Source organism: Argentina silus (assembly GCF_951799395.1).
Source record: "Argentina silus genome assembly, chromosome: Y".
In the NCBI taxonomy this organism is placed as follows: domain Eukaryota; kingdom Metazoa; phylum Chordata; class Actinopteri; order Argentiniformes; family Argentinidae; genus Argentina; species Argentina silus.
Window position 1 is genome coordinate 4,420,001 of NC_139654.1, and position 15,159 is coordinate 4,435,159.

The 15,159-nt window shown below is 50.1% G+C and overlaps 1 protein-coding gene across 1 annotated transcript in view; it reads right to left on the bottom strand.

Annotated features, from left to right (window-relative positions):
* Positions 1–15,159, bottom strand: part of LOC310823913 (tripartite motif-containing protein 16-like protein) — a gene marked incomplete at its 5' end in the record, with an annotated part of 214,783 nt that overhangs the window by 4,679 nt on the left and 194,945 nt on the right. Inside the window, one exon of the mRNA XM_083696854.1 lies at positions 2,991–3,150. Coding sequence (XP_083552980.1) covers positions 2,991–3,150 — 160 coding nt within the window. The remainder of the gene's footprint in view (positions 1–2,990; positions 3,151–15,159) is intronic.

A 15,159-nucleotide genomic window follows, 5' to 3' on the forward strand; every position in this document is an offset into this window, starting at 1 on the left:
AGGAAGGGAGAGAGAGGGGGGAGGGAGGGAGGGAGAGGATGGAGGGAGAGAGGGAGGCAGAGTAGTAGAGAGAGGTAGGGAGGGAGGAAGAGAGATGGGATGGAGAGAGGAGGGAAGGAGAGAGAGGCACGGAGGGAGAGAGAGGCACGGAGGGAGAGCAAGAGGAGGGAGGGAGGGAGTGAAAGAAAGAGAGAGAGATTGTGACAGAGAGAGAGAGAGAGAGAGAGAGAGAGGGAGGGTGAGGACGAGAGAGAGAGAGCGAGTGAAAGAGGGAAAGAGGGAGGTAGAGTTAGGGAGACAGGAAGGGAGGTAGAGATAGGGAGAGTGGGAGAGAGGTAGAGGGAGAGAGGGGGGTAGGGAGGGAGAGAGAGAAAAAGACAGAGAAAGAGGGAAAGAGAGAGAGAGATTGGATGGGGAGAAGAGGTAGGGAGGGAGGGAGGGAGGGAGAGAGGGAGGGAGGGACAGAGAGAGAGGGACAGAGAGAGAGAGGGAGAGAGAGAGAGAGACATGTATCAGTCAAGGGTTGTAAACATGGACAGGTCCCACATTGTTCTGATGGGGGGAAAAGAGAAGGCCTCACTTTGCAGGTTAACCCTTTGGGGACCAGGGGTATTTTCTCCATTTTTACATACATTTTTTCTTTCTCAATTTGAAGGCACTTCCATACAAAATAATACCCAAGTGTTTCATATCAATATTTTCAGGACAAACTCAGCTTTCTTGATTGTGATGGATGTTTACCCCAAGAGCACTGTGTGAAGAGGTAAGTAGGCCTAAACATGAACATTTCGAATCCGTTTTTCAGAAATGTTTCAAATCCCATGTGAAAACATATCTTTACCCATGTGGATGAATTGTTTTGGTGCTTGAAATTCATTCATGAAGTCCTGAGCTACACAGAAATGGTATACAATATGAATAAAATACTAGACAGAATATAAAAAAGGACTTCTAATGGATCCTTGTAAACACATCTTCTCTGCTTTCTGTCTCTGTCACTGAAATGTTTGTCAATACCGACAATGCCGACGTCACGTTTAGCGAAGAAGATGGACGTGTAAATCAACCAATCACCGACGGTAAAAGGCAGTGTCTTAGCGACTCAAGCAAGGCTGCTACCAAATTCACCAATTACGCAGGGAGGGTGTGTACCAAGCTGTTCTGAGGCTCATAGCTCCGTCTGTGAGTGAGAGGGCATGTCACAGGAGTGCAGAATCGAAAGCTGAGAGTCTACCGATATTTAAACCATGTTTATACGCCGAATTATCACGGAGATATTGATCAAAACATTTTGGAAACCCCTGAAAACGCGGCCGCACGTCAGTAGGGTTAGGGTTAGGGTTACGGGTTGGGGTTGGGGTTAGGATTAGGGGTTAGGGTCTGTTGTTGGTTGGATGTTTTCATTGATGGTTTAGTATTTGGGTTTGGGGTCAGGGTTAGGGTCTGTGGTTGGTTGGATGTTTTCATTGATGGTTTAGTAATTGGGTTAGGGGTCAGGGTTAGGGGTTAAGGTCTGTTGTTGGTTGGATGTTTTCATTGAGGGTTTAGTATTTGGGTTAGGGGTCAGGGTTAGGGTCTGTGGTTGGTTGGATGTTTTCATTGATGGTTTAGTAATTGGGTTAGGGGTCAGGGTTAGGGGTTAAGGTCTGTTGTTGGTTGGATGTTTTCATTGAGCGTTTAGTATTTGGGTTAGGGGTCAGGGTTAGGGTCTGTTGTTGGTTGGATGTTTTCATTGACGGTTTAGTATTTGGGTTAGGGTTAGGGGTTAGGGTCTGTGGTTGGTTGGATGTTTTCATTGATGGTTTAGTAATTGGGTTAGGGGTCAGGGTTAGGGGTTAAGGTCTGTTGTTGGTTGGATGTTTTCATTGAGCGTTTAGTATTTGGGTTAGGGGTCAGGGTTAGGGGTTAAGGTCTGTTGTTGGTTGGATGTTTTCATTGAGCGTTTAGTATTTGGGTTAGGGGTCAGGGTTAGGGTCTGTTGTTGGTTGGATGTTTTCATTGACGGTTTAGTGTTAGGGTTAGGGGTTAGGGTCTGTTGTTGGTTGGATGTTTTCATTGACGGTTTAGTATTTGGGTTAGGGGTCAGGGTTAGGGTCTGTTGTTGGTTGGATGTTTTCATTGAGGGTTTAGTATTTGGGTTAGGGGTCAGGGTTAGGGTCTGTTGTTGGTTGGATGTTTTCATTGATGGTTTAGTATTTGGGTTAGGGGTTAGGGTTAGGGTCTGTTGTTGGTTGGATGTTTTCATTGACGGTTTAGTATTTGGGTTAGTGGTTAGGGGTTAGGGGTTAGGGTCTGTTGTTGGTTGGATGTTTTCATTGACGGTTTAGTATTTGGGTTAGGGTTAGGGGTTAGAGAACTCTTGTAAAGAACATGGCAGTCTTGAGTCACAAAGAAACGTGGTAAAGGAATGGCGAAATCAGGCGAGAATTAAGGTCTTAGAATGGCTTTCACAAAGTCCTGACTTAAACCCCATTGAGAACATGGAGTGGAATGTGCTGAATTTAGTTGAACTGCACCGATTCTGTCAAGAGGAGTGGTCAGAAGATTCAACCAGAAGCTTGCCAGAAGCTTGTGCATGGCTACCAAAAGCGTCTAATTGAGGTGAAAATGGCCAAGGGACATTTAACCAAATATTAGCATTGCTGTATGTATATTTTTGACCCAGCAGATTTTGTCACATTTTTAGAAAACCCATAATAAATTCATAAAAGAACCAAACTTCATGAATGTTTTTTGTGACAAAGAAATATGTGCTCCAATCAATCCATAAAAGAAAAATAAGAGTTGTAGAAATGATTGGAAACTCAAGACTGCCATGACATACATGTTCTTTACAAGTGTATGTAAACTTCTGACCACAACTGTAACTGGTCTGAAGTTGAGGTGATGAAAGTTGAGCAGGTAGAGTTTGTAACCCACCTGTAGTTGAGATGTTGGGTTAGGGTTAAGGTTTAACCTTAACCCTAACCCTAACCCTAAACCTAACCCACCTGTAGTTGAGATGTTGGGCCATTCTCCCTTAAGGAGGTCCTCTAGTTTGTCTCTCAGCTCAGACACAGCCTCACTCACACCTCCAAACAACTGAAGAGGACCCTCAATGATGCTGGGGAAGTCTGAACATACACTGGGACTGGAGAGAGACTGATAACTCTGGAGAGAGAGAGACAGAGAGAGAGGCAGAGAGAGACAGAGAGAGAGAAAAACAGAGACAGAGAGAGAAAGAGAAGGAGAGAGAGAGAACAGAGGATGAATGAATAACTGAACAGTAATCTTGTTTCAGTATTGCAGATGGAGGGTCAGTGTGGTTACCTGGAGGAAATGGATGGGATCCTCTGTGTGTGAAAGCTGCTCCAGCTCAGCGTCTCTCCTCCTCAGCTCAGCTATCTCCTGCTCCAGTTTCTCCACCAGTCCTTCAGCCTGACTCACCGCTGCCTTCTGCTGGGCTCTGATCAGCTGCTTCACCTCAGACAACCTTCTCTCAATGGAGCGGATCAGCTCCGTGAAGATCCTCTCACTGTCCTCCACTGCTGTCTGTGCAGAGCGCTGTTAGGACACACACACACACACACACACAAACGTCTTAAGGCAATTGAATCTTATCAGACAGGAAAAAGCCCTGGTTTTGATGGCATACCAGTAGAAGTATATGAAACTTTTGTTGAGATACTGAAACATCCATTACTGGCAGGAGAAGTTCCTCCAAAAACAACAAACTATCTGACACACAACAAGAGGGTCTGATCTCGCTATCACTGGTCAGTATAAAGACCCAGTCTATTTAAGGACGGGCCTCTCCCTAAAAGCTTCAATCATTCAAAAACTATACTATACTTTACCAAACTGGTTGTGTAGCAGATTACTAAAAGAAGCTCACCCTCGATTTAAAAAAGGCCTGTTGGCCTTCATACAGATCACAACATCTCAGTTTTGGGATGTTGAAAATGAAATACTCTACAAAGTATCACCCTTGTTAAAACAAGGCATACAAAGCTGGTTACAATTTCGATGTTATCTTCCAGAACAGTCAGATCAAATATTACAGCAAATAATCAGATTAAATTCAAATATACTATTTACTAATAGTGTGTGTGTGGATGGAGTTGATATATCTTAACACGTACAACAGGAAAAACACCAAATAAACCATAATGGACATCAATGACCATGTAAAATAATAATTAAATGAATAAATAATAATAACATAAATAGGTACCTAGTAGATGGAAAATATTTGTAATAACTATTAAAATGAATAAAACAAACAAAGTACTTAAGTCCTCTGATGATGGGGGGTAGTGACTGGGCAAAAAGAAGAAAAGAAAGAAAACACACACACACTCACACACACACACACACACACACACACTCACTCACACACACACACACTCACTGTGAGAGACTCCACAGCCTGTTTGGTCTCCTTCAGTTGCTTCTCTCTCTTCTGGACTCTCTGCTGGACTTCCTGCTGACTCATCCCCAGCTGACGCTGTAGACACACACACACTGTTGCTGTATACTACACACTGTTATGAGTCCAGAAGAGAGAGAAGCACTGTTACACTGTTATGAGTCATCGTACCTGTTAAAACTTGTCTGATAAGAACCAGATTGTAAAACAAGAACATCAACAACCTTAACCCTCTCCCTACACAAACACAGTCATGTGGAAGAGACTTTGGATCTCTGGAAATATCATTCAATCAGTCAGTGACATTTACTTTTAGATGTTTTACAGACAGAGTCACCAACTAGTAGCTCTGGTTCTTACTTATTACTCATAGTTGTCCTGTATGTGATACTCAGAGTAATACTAGTCTGAAGCTCTTCTTCTTACCTGTTTCTCTGTCCTTTCTGCTGCAGCTGAGACTGTGTCATGGCCTTTATGTTCATCTAAAGAACACAGATAACAGATACACTGCTGGTCGGTACGGCAGAAAATCTTCATCACTTCATCATGAAGAGAGCAGATCTTCTCCTGCAGTTGTGTGGAGGCGTTGACCAGCTTGTGCTTCTTAAAGGCAGGAAATTCATAGTGAGGCTGGAGGTGAGTCTCACAGTAAGAGGCCAGACACACCAGACAGGACTTGAGGGCTTTCTGCTTTCTCCCAGTGCAGACATCACACGCCACATCTCCAAGTCCAGCATAACAGTGAGCAGGAGGAGCAGCTTGGAGTCTTGTCTTCTTCAGATTCTCCACTAATTCAGCCAACAGAGTGTTTTTCCTCAGAACAGGCCTGGGGATAAAGCTTTCCTTACATAGGGGGCAGCTGTAGACCCCCTTCTGATCATCCTGATCCCAGCAGCCCTTAATACAGCCCATACAGTAGCTGTGTCCACAGGGAATAGCCACCGGATCCTTCAGTAGATCCAGACAGATCGGACAGCTAAAAGAGTCCATGCTCTCTGCCATGTTGCTGCACACACAACCAGACTGAGCAGCGTCGAGTGTCAGAGATACTGTAAGTTTTGTTTTCCTAGAAGTGCTTGTGGGAGGGAACACTTCCTTGTTCTGTGTCTGTGTCACTGTCGGGGGAGTGGTGTGTGTGTGTGTGTGTGTGTGTGTGTGTGTGTGTGTGTGAGAGAGTAATGCTCCACCCTACATCCCTCTCAGCTCCCTCCCACACACACCACATCAGGTTGCAATCATTTCAGTGACAGTGACATGCGCGCGACGCATGCGCGCCGCCATCTTGGTTTTGATATCCAGTGGAGTATGTTCCATGTGAACGTAGTAGGGTTATCCAATGGAGTAGGCTGCATGCTAACGTTGCATTCATAGCCGGTGGAGTATGCTAAATGCTATTGTTGTATTCTTATCCAGTGAAGTAGGCTACATGCTAATATTAGCACTGCATCGCGCGCATGTCACTGAAATGTTTGTCAATACCGACAACACGTGTAGCGAAGAAGACGGACGTGCGAATCGACCAATCAAAAGGCAGCGTCTGAGCGACTCAACCTAGCCTGCTACCAAATCCAACCAATCACGCAGGGAGGGCGTGTACCAAGATGGCGGCGCGCATACATCGCGAAGCCCGCTGTCTCGCTGAATTAGTGGTTATTTGCTTGTTTATTTCAAGTATTCTCGCTAAAAACAGTTTAGCGTCCATATCGTACAGCCGACGACAACTTTTGGACATCGGTTCCGGCATTCCAGACATCTTTTATCGACGCAATACCCTGAGATTAGAGCAAAACAGCGGGACCAGCTGACTCCGCTACACCGACCGGGATGGAAAACCCAGCCGAGGGAGCCGAGGTGGGCTGAGAGCTCGGCTCGAGATAACATCCACATCGACTCTCACTACTGTTATGTTTGTATTTTATTTGTATTCCTAACTAGGAATGAACGGGCAGGGTTTCTTTTACTGGCTTTATTCCACGACGTTCATCTGTACATTCAAGCATCGTAGGTTTTACCTGCGGTCCCTCAGTCCGGGTACAACAGCATAGGGCGGAACCAATATCATGTACTATAATAACAACACAACTAACACAACTATCATGTTTTAGCTTGTGGAAGTGTACATTACACCAGCTCCAGGCATGCCACACACAGAGACCATGCCCCAGTGTGTGCCACTCTATGCCCCATAGTCTCCCTCCATGTCCCCCTGTATTTGAGCTTATGGAACATTAAGTGTCAAGTAAAAGGTAGGCCACACACAGACAGCAAAGCCCCAGTCTGTGCCACTATATCCCCATAAGTCTATCATGTTTTAGCTTGTGGAAGTGTACATTACACCACTTCCAGACATGCCACACACAGAGACCATGCCCCAGTGTGTGCCACTCTATGCCCCATAGTCTCCCTCCATGTCCCCCTGTATTTGAGCTTATGGAACATTAAGTGTCAAGTGAAAAGTAGGCCCCACACACACACAGCAAAGCCCCAGTCTGTGCCACTCTATCCCCAAAAGTCTATCATGTTTTAGCTTGTGGAAGTGTATATCACATGCTCCAGGCATGCCACACACAGAGACCATGCCCCAGTGTGTGCCACTCTATGCCCCATAGTCTCCCACCATGTCCCCCTGTATTTGAACTTATGGAGCATAAAGTTTCAAGTCAAAGCTAGGCCACACTGACAGACAGCAGGCCTCAATGTGTGTCACTCTATCCCCATAAGTCTATCATGTTTTAGCCTGTGGAAGTGTACATTACACCACTTCCAGGCATGGCACAGACAGAGACCATGCCCCAGTGTGTGTCACTGTCCTCCCCATACACTCCCACCATGTCCCCCTGTATTTGAGCTTATGGAACATTAAGTGTCAAGTAAAAGGTAGGCCACACACACACACAGCAAAGCCCCAGTCTGTGCCACTCTATCCCCATAAGTCTATCATGTTTTAGCTTGTGGAAGTCTATATCACAAGTTCCAGGGATGCAGCATACACAGACCATGCCCCAGTGTGTGTCACTCCCCCCGCCATAGTCTCCCACCATGTCCCCCTGTATTTGAACTCATGGAACATTATTTGAAGCACCACTCTGACCTCCCTGTGTGTGTCACTGTGTGCCCTGGGATGGAGGCCCAAAAAAAAGGGAGGCCAGAGTGGTGCTCCAGCAGAAGCACCACTCTGACCTCCCTTGACCTCCTCCGTCCCCCCGGTCGCCCACCCACCCTTTGGGGCTCCTTCCCTGGGGCAACACCGCCTCCTGGAGACCCCCCAGGCAACCCGAACCTCCAGTCGAACCCGGGCCCCCACACTTAAGCACCCCCCCCCGCGGACTAGACCCCTTAGCCGCAGTTTTTAGAACAACGTGCACCTGGTGACCCGAAACCCTGGCGTGCACCTGGTAACCCCGCCCCACTGAGTGCACCTGGTGACCGAGAAGCACTCTACTCTCCTCTACTCGCCACAGACTAAGTCCAGAGGGTCACCAGGGGCACACACAACGTGCACCTGGTGACCCAAACCCCTTAGCGTGCACCTGGTGACCCCACCCCACTGCGTGCACATGGTAACCCCGCCCCGCTGAGTGCACCTGGTGACCGAGAAGCACTCTACTCTCCTCTACTCGCCACAGACTAAGTCCAGAGGGTCACCAGGGGCACACACAACGTGCACCTGGTGACCCAAACCCCTTAGCGTGCACCTGGTGACCCCACCCCACTGCGTGCACATGGTAACCCCGCCCCGCTGAGTGCACCTGGTGACCGAGAAGCACTCTACTCTCCTCTACTCGCCACAGACTAAGTCCAGAGGGTCACCAGGGGCACGCACAATGTGCACCTGGTGACCCAAACCCCTGGCGTGCACCTGGTGACCCCACCCCACTGCGTGCACATGGTAACCCCGCCCCGCTGAGTGCACCTGGTGACCGAGAAGCACTCTACTCTCCTCTACTCGCCACAGACTAAGTCCAGAGGGTCACCAGGGGCACACACAACGTGCACCTGGTGACCCAAACCCCTTAGCGTGCACCTGGTGACCCCACCCCACTGCGTGCACATGGTAACCCCGCCCCGCTGAGTGCACCTGGTGACCGAGAAGCACTCTACTCTCCTCTACTCGCCACAGACTAAGTCCAGAGGGTCACCAGGGGCACACACAACGTGCACCTGGTGACCCAAACCCCTGGCGTGCACCTGGTGACCCCACCCCACTGCGTGCACATGGTAACCCCGCCCCGCTGAGTGCACCTGGTGACCGAGAAGCACTCTACTCTCCTCTACTCGCCACAGACTAAGTCCAGAGGGTCACCAGGGGCACACACAACGTGCACCTGGTGACCCAAACCCCTTAGCGTGCACCTGGTGACCCCACCCCACTGCGTGCACATGGTAACCCCGCCCCGCTGAGTGCACCTGGTGACCGAGAAGCACTCTACTCTCCTCTACTCGCCACAGACTAAGTCCAGAGGGTCACCAGGGGCACACACAACGTGCACCTGGTGACCCAAACCCCTTAGCGTGCACCTGGTGACCCCACCCCACTGCGTGCACATGGTAACCCCGCCCCGCTGAGTGCACCTGGTGACCGAGAAGCACTCTACTCTACTCTACTCGCCACAGACTAAGTCCAGAGGGTCACCAGGGGCACGCACAACGTGCACCTGGTGACCTAAACCCCTGGCGTGCACCTGGTGACCTGGATATCAAAACCATCTTGGTTTTGATATCCAGTGGAGTATGTTCCATGTTAACGTAGTAGGGTTATCCAATGGAGTAGGCTGCATGCTAACGTTGCATTCATAGCCGGTGGAGTATGCTAAATGCTATTGTTGTATTCTTATCCAGTGAAGTAGGCTACATGCTAATATTAGCACTGCATCGCGCGCATGTCACTGAAATGTTTGTCAATACCGACAACACGTGTAGCGAAGAAGACGGACGTGCGAATCGACCAATCAAAAGGCAGCGTCTGAGCGACTCAACCTAGCCTGCTACCAAATCCAACCAATCACGCAGGGAGGGCGTGTACCAAGATGGCGGCGCGCATACATCGCGAAGCCCGCTGTCTCGCTGAATTAGTGGTTATTTGCTTGTTTATTTCAAGTATTCTCGCTAAAAACAGTTTAGCGTCCATATCGTACAGCCGACGACAACTTTTGGACATCGGTTCCGGCATTCCAGACATCTTTTATCGACGCAATACCCTGAGATTAGAGCAAAACAGCGGGACCAGCTGACTCCGCTACACCGACCGGGATGGAAAACCCAGCCGAGGGAGCCGAGGTGGGCTGAGAGCTCGGCTCGAGATAACATCCACATCGACTCTCACTACTGTTATGTTTGTATTTTATTTGTATTCCTAACTAGGAATGAACGGGCAGGGTTTCTTTTACTGGCTTTATTCCACGACGTTCATCTGTACATTCAAGCATCGTAGGTTTTACCTGCGGTCCCTCAGTCCGGGTACAACAGCATAGGGCGGAACCAATATCATGTACTATAATAACAACACAACTAACACAACTATCATGTTTTAGCTTGTGGAAGTGTACATTACACCAGCTCCAGGCATGCCACACACAGAGACCATGCCCCAGTGTGTGCCACTCTATGCCCCATAGTCTCCCTCCATGTCCCCCTGTATTTGAGCTTATGGAACATTAAGTGTCAAGTAAAAGGTAGGCCACACACAGACAGCAAAGCCCCAGTCTGTGCCACTATATCCCCATAAGTCTATCATGTTTTAGCTTGTGGAAGTGTACATTACACCACTTCCAGACATGCCACACACAGAGACCATGCCCCAGTGTGTGCCACTCTATGCCCCATAGTCTCCCTCCATGTCCCCCTGTATTTGAGCTTATGGAACATTAAGTGTCAAGTGAAAAGTAGGCCCCACACACACACAGCAAAGCCCCAGTCTGTGCCACTCTATCCCCAAAAGTCTATCATGTTTTAGCTTGTGGAAGTGTATATCACATGCTCCAGGCATGCCACACACAGAGACCATGCCCCAGTGTGTGCCACTCTATGCCCCATAGTCTCCCACCATGTCCCCCTGTATTTGAACTTATGGAGCATAAAGTTTCAAGTCAAAGCTAGGCCACACTGACAGACAGCAGGCCTCAATGTGTGTCACTCTATCCCCATAAGTCTATCATGTTTTAGCCTGTGGAAGTGTACATTACACCACTTCCAGGCATGGCACAGACAGAGACCATGCCCCAGTGTGTGTCACTGTCCTCCCCATACACTCCCACCATGTCCCCCTGTATTTGAGCTTATGGAACATTAAGTGTCAAGTAAAAGGTAGGCCACACACACACACAGCAAAGCCCCAGTCTGTGCCACTCTATCCCCATAAGTCTATCATGTTTTAGCTTGTGGAAGTCTATATCACAAGTTCCAGGGATGCAGCATACACAGACCATGCCCCAGTGTGTGTCACTCCCCCCGCCATAGTCTCCCACCATGTCCCCCTGTATTTGAACTCATGGAACATTATTTGAAGCACCACTCTGACCTCCCTGTGTGTGTCACTGTGTGCCCTGGGATGGAGGCCCAAAAAAAAGGGAGGCCAGAGTGGTGCTCCAGCAGAAGCACCACTCTGACCTCCCTTGACCTCCTCCGTCCCCCCGGTCGCCCACCCACCCTTTGGGGCTCCTTCCCTGGGGCAACACCGCCTCCTGGAGACCCCCCAGGCAACCCGAACCTCCAGTCGAACCCGGGCCCCCACACTTAAGCACCCCCCCCCGCGGACTAGACCCCTTAGCCGCAGTTTTTAGAACAACGTGCACCTGGTGACCCGAAACCCTGGCGTGCACCTGGTAACCCCGCCCCACTGAGTGCACCTGGTGACCGAGAAGCACTCTACTCTCCTCTACTCGCCACAGACTAAGTCCAGAGGGTCACCAGGGGCACACACAACGTGCACCTGGTGACCCAAACCCCTTAGCGTGCACCTGGTGACCCCACCCCACTGCGTGCACATGGTAACCCCGCCCCGCTGAGTGCACCTGGTGACCGAGAAGCACTCTACTCTCCTCTACTCGCCACAGACTAAGTCCAGAGGGTCACCAGGGGCACACACAACGTGCACCTGGTGACCCAAACCCCTTAGCGTGCACCTGGTGACCCCACCCCACTGCGTGCACATGGTAACCCCGCCCCGCTGAGTGCACCTGGTGACCGAGAAGCACTCTACTCTCCTCTACTCGCCACAGACTAAGTCCAGAGGGTCACCAGGGGCACGCACAACGTGCACCTGGTGACCCAAACCCCTGGCGTGCACCTGGTGACCCCACCCCACTGCGTGCACATGGTAACCCCGCCCCGCTGAGTGCACCTGGTGACCGAGAAGCACTCTACTCTACTCTACTCGCCACAGACTAAGTCCAGAGGGTCACCAGGGGCACGCACAATGTGCACCTGGTGACCTAAACCCCTGGCGTGCACCTGGTGATCTGGATATCAAAACCATCTTGGTTTTGATATCCAGTGGAGTATGTTCCATGTTAACGTAGTAGGGTTATCCAATGGAGTAGGCTGCATGCTAACGTTGCATTCATAGCCGGTGGAGTATGCTAAATGCTATTGTTGTATTCTTATCCAGTGAAGTAGGCTACATGCTAATATTAGCACTGCATCGCGCGCATGTCACTGAAATGTTTGTCAATACCGACAACACGTGTAGCGAAGAAGACGGACGTGCGAATCGACCAATCAAAAGGCAGCGTCTGAGCGACTCAACCTAGCCTGCTACCAAATTCACCAATCACGCAGGGAGGGCGTGTACCAAGATGGCGGCGCGCATACATCGCGAAGCCCGCTGTCTCGCTGAATTAGTGGTTATTTGCTTGTTTATTTCAAGTATTCTCGCTAAAAACAGTTTAGCGTCCATATCGTACAGCCGACGACAACTTTTGGACATCGGTTCCGGCATTCCAGACATCTTTTATCGACGCAATACCCTGAGATTAGAGCAAAACAGCGGGACCAGCTGACTCCGCTACACCGACAGGGATGGAAAACCCAGCCGAGGGAGCCGAGGTGGGCTGAGAGCTCGGCTCGAGATGACTCCACATCGACTCTCACTACTGTTATGTTTGTGTTTTATTTGTATTCCTAACTAGGAATGAACGGGCAGGGTTTCTTTTACTGGCTTTATTCCACGACGTTCATCTGTACATTCAAGCATCGTAGGTTTTACCTGCGGTCCCTCAGTCCGGGTACAACAGCATAGGGCGGAACCAATATCATGTACTATAATAACAACACAACTAACACAACTATCATGTTTTAGCTTGTGGAAGTGTATGTCACATGCTCCAGGGATGCAACATACACAGACCATGCCCCAGTGTGTGCCACTCTATGCCCCATAGTCTCCCATCATGTCCCCCTGTATTTGAACTTATGGAGCATTAAGTTTCAAGTCAAAGCTAGGCCCCACTGACAGACAGCAGGCCTCAATGTGTGTCACTCTATCCCCATAAGTCTATCATGTTTTAGCTTGTGGATGTGTACATTACACCACTTCCAGGCATGCCACACACAGAGACCATGCCCCAGTGTGTGTCACTGTCCTCCCCATAGACTCCCACCATGTCCCCCTGTATTTGAACTTATGGAGCATTAAGTTTCAAGTCAAAGCTAGGCCCCACTGACAGACAGCAGGCCTCAATGTGTGTCACTCTATCCCCATAAGTCTATCATGTTTTAGCTTGTGGAAGTGTATGTCACATGCTCCAGGGATGCAACATACACAGACCATGCCCCAGTGTGTGTCACTGTCCTCCCCATACACTCCCACCATGTCCCCCTGTATTTGAGCTTATGGAACATTAAGTGTCAAGTAAAAGGTAGGCCACACACACACACAGCAAAGCCCCAGTCTGTGCCACTGTATCCCCATAAGTCTATCATGTTTTAGCTTGTGGAAGTCTATATCACAAGTTCCAGGGATGCAGCATACACAGACCATGCCCCAGTGTGTGTCACTCCCCCCGCCATAGTCTCCCACCATGTCCCCCTGTATTTGAACTCATGGAACATTATTTGAAGCACCACTCTGACCTCCCTGTGTGTGTCACTGTGTGCCCTGGGATGGAGGCCAAAAAAAAAGGGAGGCCAGAGTGCTGCTCCAGCAGAAGCACCACTCTGACCTCCCTGTGTGTGTCACTGTGTGCCCTGGGATGGAGGCCAAAAAAAAAGGGAGGCCAGAGTGCTGCTCCAGCAGAAGCACCACTCTGACCTCCCTTGACCTCCTCCGTCCCCCCGGTCGCCCACCCACCCTTTGGGGCTCCTTCCCTGGGGCAACACCGCCTCCTGGAGACCCCCCAGGCAACCCGAACCTCCAGTCGAACCCGGGCCCCCACACTTAAGCACCCCCCCCGCGGACTAGACCCCTTAGCCGCAGTTTTTAGAACAACGTGCACCTGGTGACCCGAAACCCTGGCGTGCACCTGGTAACCCCGCCCCACTGAGTGCACCTGGTGACCGAGAAGCACTCTACTCTACTCTACTCGCCACAGACTAAGTCCAGAGGGTCACCAGGGGCACACACAACGTGCACCTGGTGACCCAAACCCCTTAGCGTGCACCTGGTGACCCCACCCCACTGCGTGCACATGGTAACCCCGCCCCGCTGAGTGCACCTGGTGACCGAGAAGCACTCTACTCTCCTCTACTCGCCACAGACTAAGTCCAGAGGGTCACCAGGGGCACACACAACGTGCACCTGGTGACCCAAACCCCTTAGCGTGCACCTGGTGACCCCACCCCACTGCGTGCACATGGTAACCCCGCCCCGCTGAGTGCACCTGGTGACCGAGAAGCACTCTACTCTCCTCTACTCGCCACAGACTAAGTCCAGAGGGTCACCAGGGGCACGCACAACGTGCACCTGGTGACCCAAACCCCTGGCGTGCACCTGGTGACCCCACCCCACTGCGTGCACATGGTAACCCCGCCCCGCTGAGTGCACCTGGTGACCGAGAAGCACTCTACTCTACTCTACTCGCCACAGACTAAGTCCAGAGGGTCACCAGGGGCACGCACAATGTGCACCTGGTGACCTAAACCCCTGGCGTGCACCTGGTGATCTGGATATCAAAACCATCTTGGTTTTGATATCCAGTGGAGTATGTTCCATGTTAACGTAGTAGGGTTATCCAATGGAGTAGGCTGCATGCTAACGTTGCATTCATAGCCGGTGGAGTATGCTAAATGCTATTGTTGTATTCTTATCCAGTGAAGTAGGCTACATGCTAATATTAGCACTGCATCGCGCGCATGTCACTGAAATGTTTGTCAATACCGACAACACGTGTAGCGAAGAAGACGGACGTGCGAATCGACCAATCAAAAGGCAGCGTCTGAGCGACTCAACCTAGCCTGCTACCAAATCCACCAATCACGCAGGGAGGGCGTGTACCAAGATGGCGGCGCGCATACATCGCGAAGCCCGCTGTCTCGCTGAATTAGTGGTTATTTGCTTGTTTATTTCAAGTATTCTCGCTAAAAACAGTTTAGCGTCCATATCGTACAGCCGACGACAACTTTTGGACATCGGTTCCGGCATTCCAGACATCTTTTATCGACGCAATACCCTGAGATTAGAGCAAAACAGCGGGACCAGCTGACTCCGCTACACCGACAGGGATGGAAAACCCAGCCGAGGGAGCCGAGGTGGGCTGAGAGCTCGGCTCGAGATGACTCCACATCGACTCTCACTACTGTTATGTTTGTGTTTTATT